General features: G+C 45.6%; 1 protein-coding gene across 1 annotated transcript in view; it reads right to left on the bottom strand.

Annotated features, from left to right (window-relative positions):
- Positions 1-2,735: 2,735 nt before the first annotated feature.
- The window catches only part of SNAP29 (synaptosome associated protein 29), a 33,949-nt gene continuing 12,505 nt past the window's right edge, over positions 2,736-24,179 (bottom strand). The window contains exons 3-6 of the mRNA XM_088477834.1: positions 13,369-13,562; positions 13,021-13,106; positions 11,867-11,959; positions 2,736-3,745 (exon numbers count right to left, since the gene is read on the bottom strand). Of these exons, the coding sequence (XP_088333960.1) occupies positions 3,585-3,745; positions 11,867-11,959; positions 13,021-13,106; positions 13,369-13,562 (534 nt within the window). The 3' untranslated portion in view covers positions 2,736-3,584. The remainder of the gene's footprint in view (positions 3,746-11,866; positions 11,960-13,020; positions 13,107-13,368; positions 13,563-24,179) is intronic.

Genomic DNA, 24,179 nt, shown 5'->3' with positions numbered 1-24,179 from the left:
ATTATTATTATTATATAATATTTATGTATAGAATAATTTGTACGTAAACATATGTAAAACATAGAGAAATGTAACTATAAGAAGTCATTTTGTATTATGCTTCATAATTCTAAAGTCATCAATAATCCTATAATAAAGATGAGTAACGAGTACGCCAAGCCTAAGGGTTTCCATCAGTGATCAGTCATGAATAAAATAATAAAATCATAGGTGAACTACGGAGGGTTAAAACACGTTAGAAGTTGCACCTCTATGTGCGCTATAATTTTTCCTTCCAAAAGGATTAACCGAGGAACAGACCCATTTTTCCAATTGCCAAAGCACATATGGCAACATTAAGATGAATGTGCATATGATGGTTCCTTTAATGTAATTTTTTCTTCTAGCCAGATTGAAGCTTATCTGTGAGGATTGTGGCAGTGTCCACACAGGATGCAAGTTAGTGCCATACAGTAGTTTTATACATACTTGCCTGCCTCATTCGAAGCCTGGAGAGGAGACACAAGTGGGTGGTGATGGGCTACACACAACATTAGGCCCCGTCCCATCACAGAAAATGCTGCAAATTATGCATATTTAAATAGAGTGTGCAGCCCAATTACACAATCATAGCGTTGCGTCATTAGGCTCCACCCCCTCCTCCACAATCCACAAATTCCTAGTAGGTTTCTCCCCACCTCAGTAGGAAGTGGGCAGGATGCGGGAGGAATGCCAACACTACCGGTTGTGCAAGGGGCTACCCAAAAATATCAGGAGCCTCCCACAGGTTCTGGGAAAGTAGGCAAGTACGGTTTAGTGTAGTAAATATTTGCCATTACCCAAATGAGAGAGAAGGACTTTATCCTCTTGGAATTGGTCAACCACTGTGGGAGACCTCTTCTTTATACATTTTCTGAGTACTGAGTGTAGTATGATTAAAGAGATTTCACAATTGTTATAGATCAGAGTAAGAAGTGAGGGGGGGGGGGGGGGGGATTGGGGGCAGCAATTACTGTACGTTGTGTTCTAAATTTCAAAACATTTAATTCACAGGTTCTCAAATTTGGTCCTCAGGACCCCAAACAGTGCATGTTTTCCAGGTCTCCTCACAGAATCACAAGTTAAATAATTAGCTCCACCTTTGGATTTTTTTCAAATGCATCAGTGAGTAGTGAATAGACCTGCTGGGTGACCTGGAAAACGTGAACTGTGTGGGGACCTGAGGACAGAGTTTGAGAACCACTGATCTAATTAATGGGTGTGGATGATAGTAGATAGAATAAAGAGTTTGGAGAAGTACTTCTAATGAAGACTTACAAGTGTCAGTGGATGTGTCTATATTTACTGTTAAATACATTTCTGGAAGTGCCTGGGCCTGCTGGGACATGTAATTCAATGAACTTATTAATTATCTCCTACACAGTAACCTGGTGCATACTGTTCAGGAGGTTTGATAAAAGCCCAGTTACTCGAAGGCGTGGGACTGTTTTTTTGACTTTGATGATTACCTTTCTATTAATATGACTGAATTTAAAATGGATGTGTGTGTAATTATATATATATATATATATATATATATATATATATATATATATATATATATAAATAATCTTTTACACACACATGGTTATGGTATGATATTTAGACAGTCTTGTCGACATTAGTCATGTAGACAGCAGTGACATGTTGAGATTTTAGAATACTTATTGTCCCTGGTGGCCCAGTGGCATTAGGGAAATCATGCAACTGTCACTTCGGTGTCAGAACTCTGATCCTCAAGCGTTCAGGTAACTATTTTTCTATTTCTCTGCCATCCCTATTCCCACCCCCACCCCCCAATGCGGAAACAGCAATGATCATGTGACTATTTCCCTGCCTTCTTTTTCAGGTTCCTACGGTGATGGACAGCAGTAGAGATCACTGGAACACTGCTTTCCCAATGTATCTATTCACATGGGTTGAGATTGAGAACCTCTGCCCTGGAATTCCACCACATGCCGACAAGGCATTGGGACAGGGGGACCCACATTGTGAGTGTTCTGGTATATAAAGTTGACCAGCCCAGCCTGGTAGCCAATGCTGCAGGGTAAACTTTTTCAATTTGTCCCATAGCATTAGGGGTAATGAGTCAAGGCTATAAGCCTTGGCACTAGTTACACATTGGGAGGAGTTAATCTTTATTATATTTACGTAAACAAAGTTGACGTGTGTATTTTTACTGTGGTTGCAACATAAAATGCAGAAAGCAAACTTACGGTGCGTACACACGGGACGATTTGCTCCATGAACAAAATCGTCCTGTGTCGCCCCCGATAGGGGTGTGCTCAGTGTCGTGAGCAAAACACAGAACGAAATCAAGAACGATTACGTTCAGTGCCGGCCACCCACCCACCCTCATCTCCGAACATGTTCAACCTGACATAGTCAGGTCGGAGGGGAGGTTCGGGCGATGAACGGTAACTACCAACTACAAACGGAAGCGCACATTGATAATTATCATTCATTGTTTTGGGGCTTAAACTGGACGATTTTGTGGACGACTGAACGATAACTACATCGTTATCGTTGAGTTGTCAAAAAAAAAAAAAAAAAAAATCGACCAGTGTTTACACATACAATTATAGCCCAAACTACTGTGTATACGTTTATCACAACATTGCAGCCCACTGTAAATGAAGCCCATAACATTTAAAATGAAGCCACTGTTCCATAATCTGTCATGATTACCAATAATTTAAATTTGCAATCTCATGGCATCTCTTCATGGCTTGTACAAAGCACATTTATTGGCAACATTTCCATGTTCACCTAAACTAAATTGAGATAAAAGATTGAAGGAGACAAAGAAAGAAAAGAATTAAATAAAGCATTGAATAAACAAAAGGCACAGGGAGAAAGCACACTCCTTGTCCTCGGGACGTACAGTATATGTAGGATAGTCTACACACTCATTCAAAATATTAAAAGTAAAACTCTGTGCTGTCAATAGCACCTAACATTGGTTTATATAAATGGGATTAAAATTATTGCAAAGTACAATAGGAACATTAAGAAAATATTCACAGCAAAATCAGGTAACTTATCTGGCTTTTGTAGAAAGAGCATGCAGAGACTTATAGTTCCACAGCAGCGGGGGAGGCATTGGTTGCTCTAAGCCTGATTTAATTCATTTGTGTCATATTATGCAGTCTCATTACAAAGTAAAATGTATTTTAGGTCTACTTACTAGCAAGGTTAGATCTAGCATAGGAGTGTGAGGGAGTGTTAGATTGGAAAAGGATTACTTCTGTACTTTCATCAATGCCAGTTGTTAGTAACTATTCCAACTTAAAGCAAAATGCACATGTAGTGAACACTTCCATGCACTTTTAGTCCTTCCAGATATTATTCTGTATATAGTAAAACACATTGCCTATATTCTCTAGAATACTGAACAAGTATTTATAGTGCAGAATGTATGAATTCAACTGGGATACAGGCAAATATTATATGCCTGATACGCACATTAGAAAACACTTGTGGTGGTGGTGATCTTCTGTTGTACAATCATTTGGAAGGTGTTAAAAGAGCTGGAGTGGCTGAGGCACAATGAGGATTTCCACTCTTCACAGCTCTTCTCGGATACGTGTGTTGGTAGTCTTGATATTTAAGTCCTGATTATCCACTTTTACAGTCAAACGGCCAAGCATGTCATCCTGATCGTCAATCTCTGATTGCAATCCAAGGGCCAGGTTTTTGAGCCGATCTAAGCCCACAGACATGTCATCTGTAAGAAAGTAGGAACATTGTGTTAATTATACTGAAAACAAAATGACCTAATACTAGGTTTAACCACTTAACTGGCAATATCACATGGATGAGACGGCAGCCCCATGGTCACGCAACTGTGCCCTCTTGCTGCGTGCCCGGCTACTGCTGGTCCGGTCATCCGGCAGGGTAGTAGCAGTCCTTGACCGCCGACATCATATGCCGATTTTGAGCCCCAGAATGCAGGGCAAATGGAATATTGAAGCACAAAATTGCACCTTATTTTAAAGAAAAAAAATGAAGTTCCCCTCTGAGTACAGATAGCTGATCTCAGCACTCGGGAGCTGATTCAGCATTGCACACAAGTGCAATGCTAAACGCAGATTCACGATTATGCAGAATGGGTCCTGCGTAATCGCACGCAGCCTCTTCGATGCTTCTACCTGTTAATCAGACAGAGGCATTTAAGGGGCAGTGCAGGGGGTCGGCCGGCATTCCCAGAAACGGGGGAGAGTCCATCCTGTTTTCTGGGAGTGGCAAGGCCAGGGACTGCAATGGATGGATGGACGCAATATCCTGTTTCACAAACTGGCCAGGCGCCGTCCACCATTACGACCAATGGTCGCGATAGTGATCCCAGTCTGCGACCTCGTGCAGCATTGCAAATCACCCTCTCAGTGCAAAGATCAGAAGGGGTACTCTTGACACCTGCTCTGCTGCACTATGCATGATGTGTGGGGAGGGGTATCATCTATAGCCAGTGGGGTAAGTGGAGGTGTTACTTCCCTATAATAATTGATACAGGTACTTAGATCCCCGTGTCATTGCTCACACCGCCCTAGTCTCTATTACTATTGGAGGAAGTTTAAAGCCACTGGTTGATATATAAAATCTACTGCCACTGGCCAGGGAGTGGAGTTAGGACTAAATGTTACAATAGGGACTTAAAGACACTGAACGAGTATCCATAAGTCCCCATTGCAGCATTATCCCCACCCCCCATGTGTATTTATTTTATCAAAAGGACCACGCTTTCCCAAGAAAGTCATTTTCAGACAAACAGGAAGGTCATCCATAGGGGACACAGGCTTCAACACTGGGTATAGGTGCCTGAGCTGGAGCCTGGGTACCAAATAGTTAAGTTTCTCTTACCAGCAGCCGAGGCTCCCTCTCCCCTATGCCCCGCCCCCAGACCAAAGGACAAGTTTTTATTTGGTGGCTGCATGGAGTGGCAAGTGTTTTTCTGGGGCTGCTTTTAAGTAACCTCATTTAAGTTTGTTTTATTTTATTATTTCTTTTATTGGAGTAGGCAGTGAATCAGCTCCACCAAGCCCCAGCGGCCGTAGTATTGGCGACTGGCTCAGTAACCTCAGCCGGGCTTCACAGCGCACACCACGGGAGCCGCAGACGGAAGCAGCATGGAGCAGATAAGCTGGCTCCCTGTTTGCAGAAAGCCACACACATTCCATCTGTCATCGCCGGTGAGGAAGACCACCGGCGATGCTAGCAATGCGGGCCCAGGTTGTCTCCACACCCCACTAGACCTCCAGGGCAGTCAGGCAACGGGGCACTAAAGTTGAAGCAGCTATTGCCCTGGGGTCCATGCCAGAATGGGAAATAAGCTGTCCCTGTAAGCCCCTCCCCCACCACTGGGCACGTTCCCTCACAGCAGGCGTTACGCCACAGAGCTCACTCCTCCTCTCTCCCCTCCATCCTAGAGACACAGGGCCTGATTCAGAGCTGAACGCTCTGACCAGAGCGCTCGCTCTGAATCAGTGCCCTCCTACCTGAAAATGGAGCGGCCTCCTGGCCGCTCGCATCGCGGCCAAAAAGATGGTCGCGATGGTCTTTGACCATCGGGCTTGCGACGAGACCCTGCGGTAGGGTCTCGCTGCCGCAAGCCCAGGAGTGATTTTGGCTCTATCAGAGCCAAAATCACTCCCACTGACATCGCTAAATGGGGCCGGCTTCAGCCACGCCCCCGGCATGCTCACCAAAGGGGGCGTGCTGTCAATCAACATCGACAGCACGCCCCCTTTGGTGTGAGACCCGGAGCGACGGAGAGCCCGTCGCTATCCGGGTCTCGCACATGCGCACGACGGAGCTCCCTCCGTCGTGCGCATGCGCAGTGGGGCAACATCGACCCGCTTGCGAGCGTCCTTTGCTCGCGAGCGGGTCTGAATGACCGCCACTGAGTGGCCATTTTATGCACTGCTGAAACATCTCGAAAAGCAGGATTGGCTCCTCATCTCCATGTATACCTCACTCAGGTTATACATTCAGCTCCTTCCTACGCTGGTTGGATTTGGTTTGTTAAGCACTATTAGCCCATTTATTTAATTGCATGGAATGTTCTGTGTGCCTGTAGTAAAGGTTTCCTATTCTCATCTGTGCCCAGCACAAGATCTGAGTCTCTCATCCCCACGCATTACTTGCTCCCATTCACGGTTACAGGACTTTCTTCGTGCTGCACCCACTCTATGGAATGCCTTACCACGCACAATAAGACTTTCCCTCTAGTCTCCAATCCTTCAAGCGTTCCCTGAAAACTCACCTCTTCAAGCAAGCTTATCACATTCCAGAACCTCCCACATAACCTTCATAGCGTCCATATCTAATTACATCCCCTTTCACAGTCCACACAACCTCACACATTGTCTTTCTTTCACATCCTCCTGATATTTGGCAGACATTCCTGTGTGACTGGATCATGCAGCCCACCAAGAAACTCTGCATTCTGGTTGGATCAAAATGCAATATATAGCACCTATCCTTGTGTATCAATGCCTATTTCCCTATAGATTGTAATCTTACGAGCAGGGCCTTCCTACCTATATATCTGTTATTACCCAGTTTTGTTCTATTTTTTAGGTTTCCAATTGTAAAGCGCAACGGAATATGCTGTGCTATATAAGAAACTGTTAATAAATAAAATAAATCTGTGTGTACCTTTCAGTTGGTTGATTTTTATTATACTACTGATACGATTATACTAGAGTGAAGACAGATTTCTCTATTGCCATTCACAAATATATATCACTTTCTACATAGCCCAACTTATTTGCACTATTGTGATGCTTTAACATTCTTTGCACCACCCCTTACTAGCACACCACTGTTTAGCAACTTGTGTGTTTGGACATCCTTGGATTTTTGTTAACATGTCTTCTAAGAGCAAAGCACCTAGGGAAGTGGGCACTCCTGTGTTGCGTAACTGTAGGATCTTTGCTGAAGTGCTCTCTCCTAAGGTTCAAGACCACGATGGTCTCTGTGTCCAGTGTTACACAGCCAATGGGTCTCGGGATTTCGCACAAAATCGAGAGACCTTGCAATTGTGCCGAGACACCATGTCCACCTCCAGACCAACTGCACGAAGGTGGTCCCGCTGAGGAAGTCCGCCTCCCAATTTTCCACACCCGGTATGAACACCGCTGACAGTGCCGCGACAAACCTCTCCGCCCAAGAAAGAATGAGACTTGCCTCTGCCATGGCAACCTTTTGGTTCCGCCCTGTTGGTTTACATACGCCACTGCCGTGGCGTTGTCTGATTGAATCCTCACTGGCCAGCCGGCCATGAGGGACTGGGCTCTGCACAGAGCCAGATAGATGGCCGAAGCTCCAGCACATTGATTGGTAGAACCGTCTCTGATAACAACCAAAGCCCCTGAAGACAAAGGTTCTTAGTCACCACTCTCCAACCGCTGAGACTTGAGTCTTTAGTTACAGTGACCCAGTTGGGAGACTTGTCATAGCCGCCATGATCTTTGTGAAGACACGTGGGGCCGTTGCCAGGCCAAAAGGCAGAGCCTGGAACTGGTAATGAGCCTGTCCGACTGTAAACCGGAAAAGAAAATTATGCTCCACCCAAATCAGAACGTGGAGGGACGCATCTCTGACGTCTAGTGCGGGCAAAAACTCGTTTGCAGACTTTCCCTGGATCACCGATCGGAGCGATTCCATGCGGATCCGATTCACCCACAGTCTGGTGTTCAAGGCCCGCAGATTTAAAATCGGCCGATAAGTGCCGTTGGGCTTTCGGACTAGGAAGAGATTGGAATAAAACCCCAGTTTCTGTTGTGACACAGGAACCGGAACAATAACATCCTCCGAAACCAAAGAATTGATGGCCTGGTCCAAGGCCATTCTTTTTTCCCGGTCCACGTGAAGGGCCGTGGCAAAGAAACGATGCAGCGGCTTTCCCTTGAGGTTGATCACATCGGGAGACAACGCCCCTCACCTAGGCATCGGTTGTCGACGCCATCCACCGGTCCCGGAAATGGAGGAGACGGCACCCCTCCCCCTTTGGGATTGGGGGGGCAGAGACCCAGTCAGGTGCTCGGCTATTTGGGAGCCTTAGCTCCCGAGCATCTGAATACATTGGAAAACCTGCCCCTTGGAGCACAACCCCTGCTGGGGAAATAGCGACCCCGGGCAGCCTGACCTCTAACCGGTCCTCCCCCTCTAAAGGAAGAAAGGAAAACACGGAACCGTTGGCCCGTTGCCTTGTATCTAGTTCAGAGCCAAACAGGACCCCCCCGCAAAAAGGGAGAGATTCTAATTAGATTCTAGCTTTGGCTCCGCGCCTGGGAGGCGGACGCTGAATCTGAGTGCTCTGCGAGCAGAGACAGCCGTAGCGGAGACCCTGTAGGAAACCTGAGCACCGTCCTGGATGGCCTCACACACCAGCTACTGCTGCACAAATCTGTTCAGCCAATTCCAGCAAAGCCTTTCTGAATAAGTCACCCTGAAGACCAGCCACTAGTCTATCCACCCATGTTTCCATGGCCCGAGTGACCCACACGTATGCCATCAAAGGGCGAATAACGACCCCTAAGCCAATAAAAATGCTCCGAAGGCAACCTTCCAATTTTTTATCCAGCGGATCCTTGACTGCTGCTGAATCCTGGACCGGAAGAGCTGTGTGTTTGGCCAAACGGGCCACAGCTGCATCCAGCTTCGGAGGCAGTTCCCACTTGGCGATCTGATCTGGCGGGAGTGGGTAAAGGGCTGCAAACTTACGAGGTATGGTGAACTTTCTATCCGATGTCTTCCACGCCTCCTCGACGAGATCCGAGGAAGCCGGAAAGCAAACGACCCTCTTACGCCTATGCTTGAACGGTCCCTCCGCTGCTGCTGGGACATCTAGGCAGTCCAAAGACGGTCGTACCACCATAATGAGGTCCTCCACACCGTGACTTAACTGGTCCTCTGGACCTTCCTGTTCGGGAGGAACCTACTCCTCCTTCTGCTGCTCCTCTGCCTCGGGATGTAAAAAGTTTAACAGTCCCCTGGAGGAAGGAAGACGCTTATGCGCAGTGCGGAGCCTAGGATCTTCAAAGAAGCGCTCCATATACTGTAGGAGGAAACCTTCTCGAACCCTGCCGCTGTGCACTCCATGGTACAAAGCCAAGGTGGATCCGGCCCTGGCTGGGTGACCACTGCAGCTGGCAACGGCAAGATAGGGACCAGCGCTGGTTGAGCCTGTTCTTCCCTCTGCCAAACCATTAGCTGCACCAAGTCGTAAGCGACTGACCCATCGCCTGGGCCCACGCTGGTTCGGCCGGGGTGGAAATGGCACCCCCTGATGGCTATGCACAAGTGGGTCCCAGCTGTCAGTCCACGCACAGCGCCCCGGAGTCCAACTGTCCACAAGGTAATTTAACCTGGCATTGGGCGCACATAAAAAAATATAGCCCTTGTAGGGATATGGACTTTGGCAGGCTTATACCTGTCTGTCATGTTAGCCACGCCTGCACTACTAAGGCGTGGTAGATATGACTACAGCTAAGGCAGGTACAGCTAAGGCAGGCAAATATGAATAATAATTAATTAAATAACCAGTCACTGAGCACAGCGACTCCAAACAGGTTTTCCCAAAAATCAAAGATAACTTAGCTGCGCAGAGGAAAGGAACTGGAGGCTCTGTCTCTGACTCTCCTCCGTTTTGAGCAGGCCGGTCCCTGAGACTGGAGCTCCTACGCTTTGCTGTAGAAGCCTTCCAAATGCTCAGGAGAGCTGGGGGAGCTAGCTGTGCCTGGCTCCGCCCCCCCGCTTAGCGGAGATAGCCGTGACTATCACCTGAAGTGTTACTCCCCTTTACGGAGAAAAAAAAACTTGGTCTGCCCGCGTTGTCAGCAAAGCCCGGAAAGATGGCGTCGCCATCCAGGACAGCGCTGCTCCCTGCGCCCTCTACCAGGGTGCGGAAGTGCTCTGTCCCCGGGCCCAGGCAGTCTCTCTGAGACCAGAGGGCTCAGGGGGCGACACTAATTAGAGCACCAGCCGGACGGCGAGCTGCGGCTGTTAGGCAAGCAGCAGCACTCCCGCTGGGTGCTGCTGTAAGCAGCGCCCATCACCTATATAAAAAATTAAATAAGTTACAAAGTAAACAAAAACCTACTTTAAGTAAGGGCAGCCCTGCAGCCCTCTAATAACGTGCCTTGCTCCACAGGCACTTAAACTAAACTGAGTCATGGGATTGCACAGGGGAGGAGCTTGGGCTTAAAGTTAGAGTTAGTTAGTGCCAGCTCCTCGCATTCCCCACCTACAACCCATGGTCTAGTGTCCCCCAGCCTTGAGGAAAGAGAAATTCAGATTTTTGGGGCAACATCGAGTCTCGGTCCAGTCTTGCATGAAGCTCCTGTACACCCTAGCCCCCACCTTCAACATGGTGGAATATGCCCAGAAGTCCCATCTGCATCTCAAGTCAGAAACGATCATTCTCTCTCCAGAAGTCAGTCACTCTCTCTTGTGGTGGCACCATCAATTCCACAACTTTTGGATCCAGGACTGGCTCCTGCTCACGACTGATGCAAGTCTTCAGAGGGCGATGACTGGTCATCAGACTTAAAGGTCGGTGAACAGCTCAGGAAAGCCGGCTAACCATCAATATTCTGGAGCTCCGGACAGTATACAGAACTCTTTGCCTGGCACAGCCCTTCCCCCAGCATCGACTGGTCAAAGTGCAGTCGACAACCGTCGCCTATATAAACCATCAGGATAGCACCATGGAGGCGAGTCGTATTCTTCAGTGGGCAGAGTGTCATCTTCCAACCCTGTCAGCAGTCTACATCCCTGTACTAGTAGTTCTTCAGGCTCTTCAGTCATTTCCCTTTGGACACCATGGACACTTGCTGACTTACATGGAAGACTGTCTTCCTCCTCGCCCCGTACAGTGTGACTTGAGCGCATTGTCCTGTCGCTCGCCTTTTCTTATTCTTCACTCTGACTAGGCTGTCCTTCAGATGCGATTGGGCTACCTTCCTAAGGTGGTATCCTGGTTTCACAGCAACCAGGAGATCATGGTCCCTTCCTTCCAGGTACTCATTTCTACTCCGAAGTAGACCTCCTTTGATGTCGCGCGGGCCCTTCGGATTTATATTGACAGGACAAGTGATCTCTTTGTCTTTTCTCATTGTCCAGTATGATTTCAACAAATGGGACTGGCCAGCTACTAAGCAGACTTTGGTCAGATGGCTCCATTTGACTATCCGCTAGTCTTATTCTGCTGCGGATCTTCCTACCTCTGCTGTGGTGCAAGCTCATTCCACCCGGACAGTGGGAACTTTTTTGGAGCAGCAAGAAGCACTTCTGTGGAGCAGCTGGGGAAAGCAGCCACGTAGTCCTCTGCCCATACCTTCATCGCGTTCTATTCCTTTGACACCTTTGCCTCCGCGGGCGCAGCCTTTGGGCGAAGGGTTCTCAGCACAGATCAGGAGCTTCCCCTCCCTTAGAGACACAGCTTTTGGATGTCCCAGTGTTTAAGCCAGTGTCCCCTATGGATGACCAGAGAAAAGGAGATTTATGTTCCTACCTGTTAAATCATTTTCTTGGAATCCACTGGGGACACAAGGCACCCTCCCTGACGCACCTGGCTTGCAGGGGTTTTACACTTTTACTGGTACCCCTTTTTACCTTCACTGTGTGTTGTGTTTGGTACTAAGTGTGTGTCGGCCTTCCTTCTCCTTTCTCTCACTCCTTGCCTTGGGCTTTTTAACTTAACTGGTCCTCTGGTCTGGGTGCATACACTACATGGCCAAAAGTATATCATCTCCATAATCCATAGACTTTCATATATTAATAATAAATATTAACTTTACATACTTTTTTAAATTAAGAAATAATGCAATAAAATCATGCTTACCCAAATTATTGTCAATTTTTTGGTGGTAGTTTCTGAGTACAGGGGCCTTGTGTTGATATCCAGAACTTGCTGCACCGGCATTATTACTGATATCTAAAAATACAAAAACTAGTTGAACACATCTAAGATATAAAGTCTAATAACTTATTGGTTTTCTAATAGTAATATTGAGAAAGAATATGCAACAGTAGATAAACTATGTGATCGAAAAAATGTTTTGCTCATGCTCTATCATTTAAAAAAAATACCCCATCTGCATCTCTATAGACTATAAAAAAAGGATGTCATCCTATTTTGTGGGTGTCCTATTTGCATCACTTTGCGAATAAGACGCATTTGAAGGTAAAAAAATGGCACCAAAAAACACTACAGAGTCACACGGCGCTCACGTGTTATGTTTAAAGTGACTTGTAGTGCACGGAAGTAAGATGTATGTGGACACATCTGTATGTGCAGTCCAGGATACAGCCATGGTTCGGGCTTAGGCCGGGGAGAGGACTAGTTTGAGACAGAGAGAACTGGGCAATGGAATTTGCCAGAGATTCTCCACAGGGAGCAGAGGGAAGATAGCAGAGAGGCCATTCTGTGTGTCAAGTAAAAGACCAGAGAAGAGGCACAGCAAGGAGCTACAGAGATAGCTGAGAGGATATCTGCAAGGTCTGACTGAGAAGAGAAAGCAGAGTAAAAATGAACTATATATTCCTGTGTGCGGCCACTGAATATAGTGGTTAAGAAGAACTGAGGCAGGACCTGATTGGGAGCTGTGACTTTCCGATTCATTTACAGCACCATTTATGTCCTGACATGGAGATTATCACTAGAATCCCTTTTTTTGTGCAACCCAACACAAAAGCACTAAACGAACAAAAAACTTATTTTACAATTACATGGCTTTCTTTTACCATTTTTCAAAGTTTGATTCATCTGGTTAAATCCAAAATACAAACACAAATAACCAGCCTGGCTTTGCTAAAACCAAAATATTACAACTGTTTTAGAACAAAAGGTCGAAACATGGGCTCTGGCGCTCATCTATATTCTGCAGTCTACTGCCAGATGGAGAGTGCCTATATGCAGTGACTCACCTCCATGGAGGCCTACCCAACCCTGTAAATTATAGAGGACCATCCATAATGCTTTTAGTTTCTACGTACCTACAGTGTCCCGTTTCATGAGATTGGGATGTGTGGCTTCATACTTTTCTTCATAATCACTGCTTTTTGACAAGGCTTCCTGCAAACTGAATGCACAACAGGATTTAACAGTACTCAAAGTGCAAAATATTACAAAGTCAGCAAACATATTAGTACAGTACATTTTGGTTACATCCACTTCATATTTCTCTTATTACCTTTTTATACTATAGAGTAAATTCGTTGTAATCAAACTTCTCCACTCCCTTAAATGCCAGCAACCAAATATACTTTTCTTTAAAGCAAGATAAGATTCAGAAAAGCAGCTCATTCAAGTACATGTAAAATAAAACTTAGACTGGCATTTACCTGTTGCTAGCTTTATAATCATATGCAGAGTCTTGTGGGGGTGTCTCCGCAGGTTTAGCTCTGAAGTAGTTTGTGAAACCACTGAACATGCTCTTTATGCTATTAATATGCCTCTGACTGGTTTTCATATCTTGTTCCATTTTATCCACCATTTTTTCTGTGCGTTTCAAAGCCTCTCCTTGCCGCATCAATTCCTAAAGTGTAGGAAGAGAAACAGAAAATAAACAAAAAAAAAAGAAACACTACTTGACATATAATTACCATGTTACAAGAACATGGGGATTAATAAGCAATATGCTAAAAATAAATAAATTACTGAATAGGAATGAGTCTTAGGGTCATATTTAGGAAGCAGCAGCTTTTGTAAGCCACCGCATCTTGGTGAGTTGAAGCTGAAAACTTTAAGTGGCACTCACATTTGTCTTTATGCCCACCAGTCTTTATGCTAAACGCGAGTGCCAGCTTCAACGCATAAAGATGTGGCACTTTCTAAATATAGCCCTTGGCATAAATTGCTATAGAACATTCATAAAATACAAAATTTCCCCAACAGGAATTAAACTGGCGCATTAATCAAACTGACAATAGTCACATTCTACAAAAGAAAAAGAAAATGAATCACTATTTAACACAAAACCTCTTCTTGATATAATTTGATAGTGAACAAATTGTATATGATGATGCAGTAAATACTGAAAAAAAAAAACAATTATCTTCACAAAATAGTGTAGTTATATATTCTTTATATAGGCATCTTACATATTCAATTGCTTTCAGACATTAATATGCATTATGCTTTTTGGTGTCTGCTTCGTGAATCTTGTGCACACGTTTGTCTGTTAACTGTTTGCCAATTTGTAAATTGTTTTGGACATTAAGGGGGCAATTCAATTGTTTCACAGGATTAGCTCCTGCCTGAAGTGGCTGGGAGCTACTTCAATTGTTTGCACCAACCAGCCCTGAACTGGTTGCGACGACCACATATTCATGAGAGACTGCATGGGATTATCCGCGTAAGGCAGCTTCTACCGTGCAAACTGCAGTTATGGCGCACCCAGGCTCAAAGCCCTTCTTTACGTGTATTTCTGCTCACACTGCAGGAGGGTGTGAGCAGAAACCTGTGATAAGTGCAGACTCTGGGCAGGGTGTCCAAAACAATTGATTTAGTTTCCGGACACTTTAGAAAATGAGCCAATTCTGTCAACCAACTTGAATCGCCCCTCTAAATGTCTATTAAAGCCTGTATTTTATTATCCAAATAATATATCTGAATTTGCTGATGTGTTTATACTTAAAACAGGATTTTGGTACTTACCGATAAATCCCTTTCTCTGATTCCATAGGGGACACTGGAGGATTCTAGACAGTGGAGTATAGACGGTGCTAAGTGGGAGCTGGCACTTTAAATTTTAAGAAGTGTGACTAGCTCCTCCACCTCTATACCCCCATACAAGTCCAATCTTAGGAAACTGTCCTTTTCTCAGCTCCCCTCGGGCACAAACGGAAGAGGAGGTGGCGAAGCAAGTACACAGAACATGTTGTGTTACTGTTATTTCAATCTTCTAACAAGAGAAGAGACAAACAGTTCTCTAACAGTCATAACAAAAGGACCACAACTCTGGCAGGAAGGAACAGTGCAAGGTTGGCGAACAGTGTCCCCTATGGAATCGGAGAAAGGGATTTATCAGTAAATACCAATATCCTGTTTTCTCCTTCATCCACTAGGGGAGACTGGAGGATTCTAGACCGTGGGGACGTCCCAGAGCTCCCATCACGGGTGGGAAAGCGCTGAGAACCCTGCAAAATAGCCATACTGTAGTGCAGAGGCTGCAATGTTAACTATAAAAACTATTAAAATTATGCCGGCCAGACCAAGTAGCCGCCCGGCAAAGTAACTCCATGGAAACCACGCGAGAAGCCGCCTACGAGGAACCCACTGAGCGAGTGGAATGCGCTGTAATAGAAGGCGGAGGCTCCCTAGATGTCTGAAGGTTAGACAAATCCAGCGGGCCAGCGACTGTTTGGAAGCTGGATAACCAGGACAAGCAGCATCATACAAAACAAATAGAGAGTCTGTTTTACGTATGGCTGCAGTCTTATCCACATAAGAGTCCCAACAACGTCCAAGGATCTTGACGAAGGTGAATCCTGTGGAAGAACTGGTACCACAAAAGGTTGCGAAACCACCTTAGGAAGAAAAAACATTCTTGTACTGAGTTCCGCTCTATCCTCATGAAATACCAAGTATGGAGGATGACAGGATAGAGCTCCTTCTTTCAACACCCTCCTGGCTGATGCCAGCGCGAGAAAAAGGGATACCTTCCATGAAAGGTATTTTAACTCCACAGACTCCAAAGGTTCGAACAGAGAAGAGACTGTAAGAAGGAAAGGACGAGATCCAAATCCCATGGAGCCTTAGGAGGAACAAAGGGTGGCTGTAACCAAGTCACACCTTGTAAGAAAGTCTGCACCTCTGGTATCAAGGCCAGCATCATTTTGGAAGAAAACCGACGGAGCTGAAATTTGAACTATCAGAGAACCCAACCGTAGACCTGCTGAGAAAACTGCTTGCAGAAAAAGCAGAAAACTGGCTAGGTTGAATTCTGCAGGAGGAGCCCCTCTACGTTCATACCATGAAACATAAGCCTTCCAAATACGGTGTTAATGTTTACTAGTAACTTCCTTCCGGGCGGTAAGCATAGTGGGAATAACCGTGGATGGAATCCCTTTAAGTTTTAAGTTAGCCCTTTCAACAGCCACGCCATCAAACATAGCCGCTTTAAGTCTGGATAGACTAAAAGGACCCTGCAGTAAGATATAGGTTATAATAATTTTATTTATATAGCGCTTTTCTCCTAAAGGACTCAAAGTGCTTTACATTTGCCTTTACAGTACAAAACACAAAATAAGCTTAGACAAGGGACATTAGTGAAATGCTTGGATGAAGAGGTAAGTCTTGAGTCTATTTTTGAAGGATTCTAGAGTGGAAGTACTCTTAATAGCCCTTCGTCAACGGATCGCAGTACTAATATGGGACGGTAAGGATTCAGAAGCTGCTTTAGGTACCTTGGGCCATGCTCATGTAGGGCTTTGTAAGTTAGTAAGCCAATCTTGAAAACAATTCGCCATCTGACAGGCAGCCAGTGAAGGGAGTAGAGAGTGGGTGTTATGTGGCTGGAACGGGGCTGGTTGGCTAATAGCCTGGCAGCTGCATTTTGTACCATCTGCAAGCGGTGCAATTCTTTTGTTGGGAGTCCAAGGTAGAGGGCAGTGCAGTAGTCTAGGCGTGATGATGTAAATGCATGTATGACTTTAGGCAGATCTTCTGAGGGAATGAAGTGCTTGATTCTGGCAATGTTCCTCAGATGAAAGAATGAGGATTTGATTGTGGCTGATACCTGATGTTCAAGATTGGAATACCAAACCCTGCGAGGTCAATCCGGAGCCACCCATAAAACCTTGGCCTTCTCCCTTTTGATGTTTTGTAAATACGAGGGAGAAGAGGAAACGGAGAAACAGATAGCCAAAGCGGAATTTCTACGGCGTTGACAGTGCATCCGCTGCCACTGCCTCCGGGTCTCTCATCTGAGATCAATAGGGAGGCAGTTGATGATATTGCCTGGATGCCATGAGGTCGACTTGTGGCGAAACCCAACCTTTGGACAAGCTGTTGCCCATTCCTGCTGAGAAAGCTATTACAAACTTTTCCTCCCAGGTTAGAATCTGGCTTACTTGTTTCATAGCCGCCCGACTACTGGTGCCGCCTTGTCTCTTTATGTATGCCACTGTCATGGAGTTGTCCGACTGGACCATGACTGTTCGGCCCCTCAACAGGTGATCTGCTGACTGAATAGCGTAGAACACTGCCTTAATTTCAATATGTTTAATCGGCAGACTCGCTTCGTGTGATGACCAAATAATTTTGTGACAATTCAAGTGCGCACGATGCTAACAAAGAAAAAAAAAAACAAAAACAAAAACTTATCGAATACTTCCCAACTATATTGATGTTGGGGTCCTGTATAGGTCTGTCGGTCTCCAGCGATGGTACTCTCGTTTATATGAAAAAACAAAGATCATGCGAAACATAGTGCTATAAAGTAAAACAAATTTATTTCAATTCTCAAAAAGTAAAAACTCGTGTATCTTTCACAGCACACCTCTTCATAGCCTTGAAGGGAGGTACGCTCCCGAAATGCGTCGACGCATTGTGACAGGATCATTTACCCAGGAGGAATTATACACAGGAGATCCTCTGATAGGTATCCGAAGGAGAGGTTATCCGGAGACCACCACCTCTATATCTACGGGCCGTATTAAATTTGGATATTTCTGCCTCCAACACATTATGCTTTAACATATGCGAGGTGTGCTGTGAAAGATACACTAGTTTTTACTTTTTGAGAATTTAAATAAAATTTGTTATTTTACTTTATTACACTATGTTTAGCATTGTATTTGTTTTTCATATAAAATGAAAGTACCATCGCTGGAGACCGAAATACATATATGGGACCCCAACATCAATATAGTTGGGAAGTATTCGATAAGTTTTCTTTGATAGCATTGTGCGCACTTGAATTAATTGTCACAAAATTAATTAAGTCAAAAATATTTAAGTATCCGAGGGTGGTACTATTTGACATTTTATCTGCAGCCATTTTAGAGTGCCAGGTTGCCAGAGACCACTTCTTACCACATTTATTGTCTCGCTTCCTGTGATGTCCAGTGGCCTTGTAAGTGATTTCCAGAATCACAGCCCCCCAGCCTCTCAGACTCACGTCCGGGGTGAGAAGAGTCCGATTCCACAATCCGAATCTCTTTCCCTCCATTAGGTGTAGCTAGCTCAAACACCAGAGAAGGGATATCAGAGTTTTGGGAATTAACCTTACCCGTTGGTGAAGGAAAAAAAATGTGAACCTCCCATTGTGAGAGGAGGTCTAGCTGAAACGTCCCGGACTGAAAACGTCCGTAAGGAAAGGTCTTTAATGCCGCAACCATCTTCCCCAGGAGTCGAATGCAAACGTGCACTGATACACAGTGCACGTTGAAGGACAGTCTTCACCATCTCCTGAATGGAAGTTGGCTTTTCCTGAGGGAGGAACACCCTCCATGATCATTCCCAGAAACTGTAGCCTCTGCATCGAGTTCTGCAGTAACTGGTCCATGGAATGGGCCTGCAGGAGATCGTCCAGGTAGGGGATAATAGTGATCCCTTGTTTCCTAAGGAAACTCATCAGTCATGACCTCTGTGAATACCCTATGGGCTGATAATAAGCGGAAGGGTAAGGCCTGAAATTGGAAATGTGAGATCCGAACTGCGAATCTCTGAAACGCCTGGTAAGGACGCCAGATAGGGATGTGAAGATAGGTGTCCTTGATATCTAGAGATACTATGAATTCGCCTTCCTCTGGGCCCGCAATCACCGACTGAGGGACTCCATCTTGAACCTGAAAATCCTTTGGTAGGGATTGAGAGCCTTCAAGTTCAGGATAGGTTTGACCGAGCCGTCCGGCTTCGGAACCACGAAGAGACTGAAGAAAAAAAACAAAAACATTTACTGGTCTCATTTCTGGGAACGTGGACCACCACTCTCGTGGATAGAAGCCTGTCTATTGCGTCTTGTAAAATTACCCTCCTGTCTTTGGAAACTGGTTGAAAGAAAACAAAAACAAAAACAAAAAAACTTAGGTGGAGGTTGAAACTGAAAGACGAGCTTGTATCCCCGAGTGATGAGTCCGTACTTCTCTGAAGTCCCAAAGATGCACTTCCCACTCTGGGGTCCCCCAGGTGAGAGGAAGGCCCATCATGCACGAGGCTTGGTAGTGGACCTGTTGAGCAGATGTTGTTGCGGCTTTGCCATGTCCTCTGGAACCATGGGAAGTGGATGGTCCTCCTCTGAAGAGACTATGTGAACGTCCCGAAGCACAAAAAGACCAAAATGAGGATCCCGAGTAATCTCTTCTAGATGGAGGAGCAGCAGACAGAAGAAAAGTGTATTTACCCCCAGTAGCTTGAAAAATACATTTATCTAGTTCCCAAAAAAATACACTACCCGTGAATGAAAGTGCATTCACAGCATTTTTCTATCTATGCATTCGCCTGCCATTGTTTAAGACACAGCGCCCTATGCACGGAAGACGCCAGCTGTCTATATATAATGAATCTTTGAACGACGATCTCTCATCCCGTCAGCCAATCTTTCCAAGGTAAGTCGCAGCTTCACCTATATTGCTAACAGAATAAGCTTCCAGCAGCTTACAATCGCAGGACGCAGTGGAGCTGTATAAATGAACTTGAGAGTATTCTCTTTCAAAGACGTGGCCCCAGGAACCGGTAGCATAGTCTTCCTAGACAGTCTACTGTAGGGGAAAGTAAATTAACAAAGTGGCATACTGTCCTTCAATCCTGGGACCTTTATATCACTGGTGTACTCGCCTTATCAGGTGAGCCACTTGAGCTCCTCACCAGATTTTCTACTATCTGTAGGAAAAGTATAATAACCACCTGGACATCTGATTTTTTTTTTTAAACGGATGTTCCCAAGCTGACATCAGAAGAGAATCCCGCTCTACTGAATGCAAAAGCTTGTCTTTGTTTCTTTATAGAGAAAGACTAACTACAATACCTGGTGGATTGCAGAAAGTAAGGCCTCTATCCGGACACCGGCTCAGGCTCCTACTGGATTTTCTTAGAGAATTTGTAGCATTTTTGCCCTTTGAAAAATCGGCAATTCTCCTCCTCCGATTGGAGGACTGAGTGCAAAAGTCCCTGAGACCTGTGGAGAGGACCCAGTTGTGTACGGCCTAGAGCCGCTGACCTGGAGGCCTCTCCTTCTTTCCGAGAAGACTCCAGCTCAGCAGAGAGATGGGACATAAAATGACATTTGCTCCAGGGGACTGAACTCACAACCTCGTGCTCAACAGATACGATCTTATTAGTACCACACGTGTAACCTGCGCCGTTCAAGACGGCAGATCTGATATCCCTGAAGATAGTTATTCAGGTGTCACACATTAGGGAGTTAGATAACTTCCCCTGTAATTTTTTTTCTGCCCTGTTTGCAGGTAAGTAACCTTTGAAACGCCTTAGATCATGATACATACAGACCCCACACAAACAACAGTAAAGTGTAGTGAAAAAGGTCAAATGGAGAAACTGGGATACAGAGAGGCAGGAGAGAGCCACACTTTACCTAATAGCGCTCCTAGCAGTGCCAGAAAACGCTAGGCATAGAAGGAAGTAACCACTAATAATAAAGTAGTAACAAACTGACTTAAATGCTCTCCTGATCAGCCTAAACCACACTGTTTACTTACAGTCCAGGTTAAGCTACCAGTTTCATGCAGCAGTGATGTAGATATGCAGCAGACACTGTTCCTCCCTGTAATGGCCGCTGCAAGCACACTACCAGAGAAGCGCTGGGGCCGCTGGGAGGAAGGAGCAGGACTCTGGAGCTAAGCTCCGCCTCCCTGTTATGGCACTCAAGTTAAACATAAGTGCGCTTATTCACTTGGCTGCCCCACTAATCAGAGCAGCCTGCTGCATTAAATACCATCTATTCTAGTGTTAACCTGGCTACCCCGCTAGTCGGGGAGCCAGGCAGTACTCACGGAGCTGCCTGCTGCTGGTAATGACTGCTGGGGGACCACTATGCGCGCTGCATGTAGCGGCATGCGGAACCCCCTTTGTGGAGCCTGAGATCTCTGTAGTAGGGGACCCCAGATGAAGTGCGTGCACTTGCGAGCGGGTCCCCCCGGCAGCTTCCACGATGCAGACAAGCAGTGCAGCTACTGCCTGTCCGTCCTCAATTAAGTTTTCTTTCTTCAGCGCAGCAGTGCCTTTACTGAAATACTAAACTCTGAGGAGCAGTGTGAAACACAACCAACTCCCCTTGAGCACAAACTAAGACTGAGCTTGTAGGGGGGTATAGAGGAACCAGTCACACTTCTTAAAATTTAAAGTGTCAGATCCCAGTTAGCACCGTCTATACCCCACTGTCTAGAATCCTCCAGTGTCCCCTAGTGAATGAAGGAGAAAAGTTGTTTAGCATCTTAAAGGCTTTTACCCCAAAAATGGGCACACCCAAGTGCGGGTGATGCAGAGGAGTACGCACTTCAAGTGCATCTACGCTTATGACCAAAGAGGATAACTGGTTTGTATTGAGGCTCTCTCATGTAGACAAAGTTCAGCGAGGATGTTTTCAAACAAATACAGACGCGGATGTAAGCAACAATACGTCTGTTTGGAGATGTATCTTTTGCAACTAGCATAGGGCAGGTGCAAGTACTCACTAAGGAGGACTATTAATAGCAAACCAAATGTGCACACATGGATGCATACAACTCTGCAAAGGTGCAAATATACTATACCCTCCTTCTTTGGAGCAAAATACACCTGATTTACATTAAACTCTGCAAATATAAATAGAGGACCTGAGGCAATGTGGCAGAGTGCAAGCAATTGTCCAATTATCAACAATAATCTATAAATAAGAATGACTGCCGTCTCCTTCAATGGGATTAAAGGTCCACCCACAAACTTTTTCGGAATATATATAATTTTTATAAACATCAAGAAATGTTACACACCCATACACACTATTAGAGGTTCTTTGTATAAACAAACTTGTATTCAAGGTTTGGTGGTCCTGAAAAACAGGAGGTTGAACAATACTTTTTTCTAGCAGACAATGAGGGGTCTGACCTCTGCTATGACCTAAAGTATGGTATTCCAGCAACTGTGAAACAAAGTACATGCAAGAATGAGATAATGTAGTAACTTACAGAAAGTGGGATATACAAGTCTTGCATCACTTTTTGTGTTTACTCTCTTTACCATATATAGCCATAGTACCACTTCAGTGCATAGGTAGGTCTTTTTAAAAACGGAATCTTAAAAAGGTAATAATGGTAAATATTAAAATTTAAGGAATAGAGAGTACATGTTGTAGACAGTGGAGACGCTGAAACTCAGCAGTTTGTTGCATAAGCCGAGTGTGCTAAAAGCACCAGAGCAGAGAGTGACACCGGGCAGGAAGAGGAACTGCACGGGTTTTAAAAGGTGCAGGGTGCTAGAAATGAACACTACAACTATCCCCTAGTCTCCAAATGCACCCTATAACCTAATATTTTCATCAACCAGCCCGACCGCACCCCTTGCACCCTCCGTAGTTACGCCAATGGAGGTGGAGCGCCGATCAGCGGCGCTCCTTCTCCATGCAGCACCCGGGGACAATGGAGCCAGGTGCCCCCTTCAGGGCTGACGCCCGGCGGCACATGACTCCATTGTCTCCGGGAGTTCCGCCACTGCTCCTGCTAGCTGATAAAGTATTCCACAACTAGGTTACACATGCTCTTTTGGGTTATATAAGAAAAAAAAAAAGAAAAAAAAGCCAAAGCCAGAAAACCTAAAAAAACAAACAAAATACAACGCACACAGTGTTCTCCTCAGAATCAATTTGGCAGTCGCTCCTCCTGGCTCTTTTACATGCCACCAGAGAGATCCCCACTCTGACTTTAACAAGCAGGGCACGGTTTTGACAGCAGGATGGAGATCCCAGATGTGCACTGTGGGCCTAACTGAGTTACACGAAGCATTAGCGTCTTTATGCTAATGCCGCAGACGATATCTTCAAACTGGTTGTGCTTCTTTAGATGCAGCTGCTGTCAGCGACATGCCCACATCTGCCTAGCCACCCCCCGTTACTTCCCAGGACCGCCCACTAAAAACCACACTCCCTGCTTCCAAATTTTTTCTGCATCTCGGAGTGGTAACAATCAAGGTGACCGCGCAGTACTTAAAACATCGGCCAACTGCTTTCAGATCGGCATAGCGTGCAACTCTGAATCAAGTTCTGTGTCTCAGCGTGCATTGGTGGACAGAATTAGATCTATATCCAGCAATTGGTTAATATTTTCAAGTGTCTTTAAAAAGTATCCTGTGTCCAGCCAGGTTATACTGCCCCCACCTGGCTTCTTCATAAAGATGTATATGTATACACCAAATCTCCTTGCCTGGCTTGAGTCCCCACAACAGAGATGAAACCTACTAAGTGCTTTGGGCCTGATTCAGATCCGCTCGCAAGCGCTGAGCGCTCGCAAGTGAGTCGATGTTGGCCCAGTGCGTATGCGCACGTCGGTGCCGGCTCCGTCGTGCGCATGCGCGAGACCCGGATAGCGACGGGCAAGCCGTCGCTCCGGGTCTCGTACCAAAGGGGGCGTGCTGTCGATGGTGAGTGGTAACATCATAGAATCATGAGCTGTGGTCGTGGATGTGATCCAGCCGGTGGAGGCTGGGCCCGCCTCTCCTCCTCCCCTTATATCCTCTCTCCTACCCGCCATGCTTCTCCCAGAGTGGCCTGACTCTTCCTCTCTGAGGTAGTCCTTGCCACTGGCGCCAGGGATCTGACGTCACGATCTCGTGACTGTCCCAAACGTTAAAACCCAAGGAGAGGAGGATCCACAAACTGCAGTTCTGGGATAACATAAGTAAATAGGTATATATGTAATATATTTGTCACCCACTGTCTGTCACCTCTCCTTGTCACACACCACCTGTCGCCCTCTACCTCTCCACGTCACCATGAACTTGGGGTGGGGCAGAGGAGGGGGGCTCAAAACATATTTCTGCACACGGGGCCACCAGTCACAAGTTCCACCACTGCCTCCAGTGTAACTAGTTTAGGTACATACTGACGAGGCTGAAGTTAGCCTCTTATTCGGCCAGCTGCTTATTCAAAACATGTTGTATTAAAACATTTTTATCAAATAGAATCAATAAGCTTACATTGAATAAACAAAATATGGTA

This window comes from Taudactylus pleione, unplaced genomic scaffold (assembly GCF_031769625.1).
Source record: "Taudactylus pleione unplaced genomic scaffold, aTauple2 ptg000205l, whole genome shotgun sequence".
NCBI lineage: Eukaryota > Metazoa > Chordata > Amphibia > Anura > Myobatrachidae > Taudactylus > Taudactylus pleione.
Note: the sequence above shows the minus strand (reverse complement) of the source record. Positions and strands in the feature narration are given on the sequence as shown.